The 1,486-nt window shown below is 19.3% G+C and overlaps 1 protein-coding gene across 1 annotated transcript, besides 2 other annotated features; it reads left to right on the top strand.

Moving 5' to 3' along the window:
• Window positions 1–62: 62 nt before the first annotated feature.
• EDI_073040 (uncharacterized protein) lies at window positions 63–1,019 on the top strand (the record flags this gene model as incomplete). The annotated part of the gene is made up of 1 exon (XM_001737822.1): window positions 63–1,019. One exon carries the CDS (start codon window positions 63–65, stop codon window positions 1,017–1,019), a length of 957 nt encoding a protein of 318 aa, XP_001737874.1.
• A 69-nt stretch (window positions 1,020–1,088) lies between these two features.
• Window positions 1,089–1,273: a microsatellite.
• A 31-nt stretch (window positions 1,274–1,304) lies between these two features.
• Window positions 1,305–1,467: a microsatellite.
• Window positions 1,468–1,486: the final 19 nt, after the last annotated feature.

Raw genomic sequence — 1,486 nt, 5'->3', positions numbered from 1 at the left:
AGGGTGTTATCATACATCTATGAATATAGATAATATACAATTATAAGTGAAGAAAGAATATTATGAATGAACCAGTGTTAGTTAGTTTTGAAATACCAAAAACTCTACAAATAATCAATGGAAAGAATATTTTCAAGAAAGATATTAATAAATTTATTATTCCATCTTCAATTACTAAATTAGGAGAATATTGTTTTTATCAATGTTCATCATTAACTTCAATTAACATACCATCATCAATTAATGAAATAGGGTATTATTGTTTTTATGAATGCTGTTCATTAATATCAATTAATATACCATCAACAATAAGTAAATTAGGAATTTGTTGTTTTAAAGAATGTTATTCATTAAAATCAATTAACATACCAGCATCTGTGAGTGAAATAGGAGATTATTGTTTTTATGAATGTTCATCATTGACATCGGTGAGTGTAGACAATCTACAATTTGTAAGTAAAGAAAGAATATTTATGAATGAACCAGTGTTAGTTAGTATTAAAATACCAGATAATCTAGAAATAATCAATGGAAAGAATATTGAAAAGAAAGATACTAATGAATTTATTATTCCATCATCAATTACTAAGTTAGGTGATTGGTGTTTTAATAAATGTTCATCATTAAAATCAATTCATATACCAACATCAATTAGTGAAATAGGAGATTGGTGTTTTAATGAATGTTCATCATTAACATCAATTAATATTCCATCATCAATTAGTAAATTAGGAGATGAATGTTTTAATTATTGTTTATCATTAAAATCAATTAATATACCATCATCAATTATTAAATTAGGTGATGATTGTTTTAGAGAATGTTCATCATTGACATCAATTAACATACCATCATCAATTAATGAAATAGGATATAATTGTTTTCAAGGATGTTCATCATTAAAATCAATTAATATTCCATCAACAATTACATCATTTGGAAATGGATGTTTTTACAGATGTAGATGTGAAAAAGAATTAAAGAAAAATAAAAGAATACCAAGAAAATGTTTTAAATGATGATGAATGAAATAAAAATACAATAAATGAAATACAATATAAATTGAAGTGGAAATAAATTATAATTGATTATCATTTATATTATTATTATTTTTTTCTTATTTATTCTTTTTGATATATTCTTTTTTATTGTGTTAAAATATTTATTATTATTTATTGTATATGTTTATTATTTGTTATATCTTCTATTTTATCATATTTATTTATTATCTTTTATATCTTTATTATTATTTTATTATTGTTTATTATTCTTATATTCTATATTTTAACTTATGATTTTCTATTATTAAATATAAATTAAATGAATTTGATATTATAGATAAATAAATATCAATTTTATTAATCTATTTGTATTTATATAATATAAATATCAATAAAATTAAATTATAAGTTAAATTAAATGAAATATGAATATGAATAATATTAATAAGAAATGAAATAATTAAATAATAAGAATATATTTAAAT

The sequence above is a fragment of the Entamoeba dispar genome, genomic scaffold (genome assembly GCF_000209125.1).
Source record: "Entamoeba dispar SAW760 scf_1105229460857 genomic scaffold, whole genome shotgun sequence".
Classification (NCBI taxonomy): Eukaryota; Evosea; order Mastigamoebida; family Endamoebidae; genus Entamoeba; species Entamoeba dispar.
This window is presented reverse-complemented; position numbering and strand designations above follow the sequence as displayed.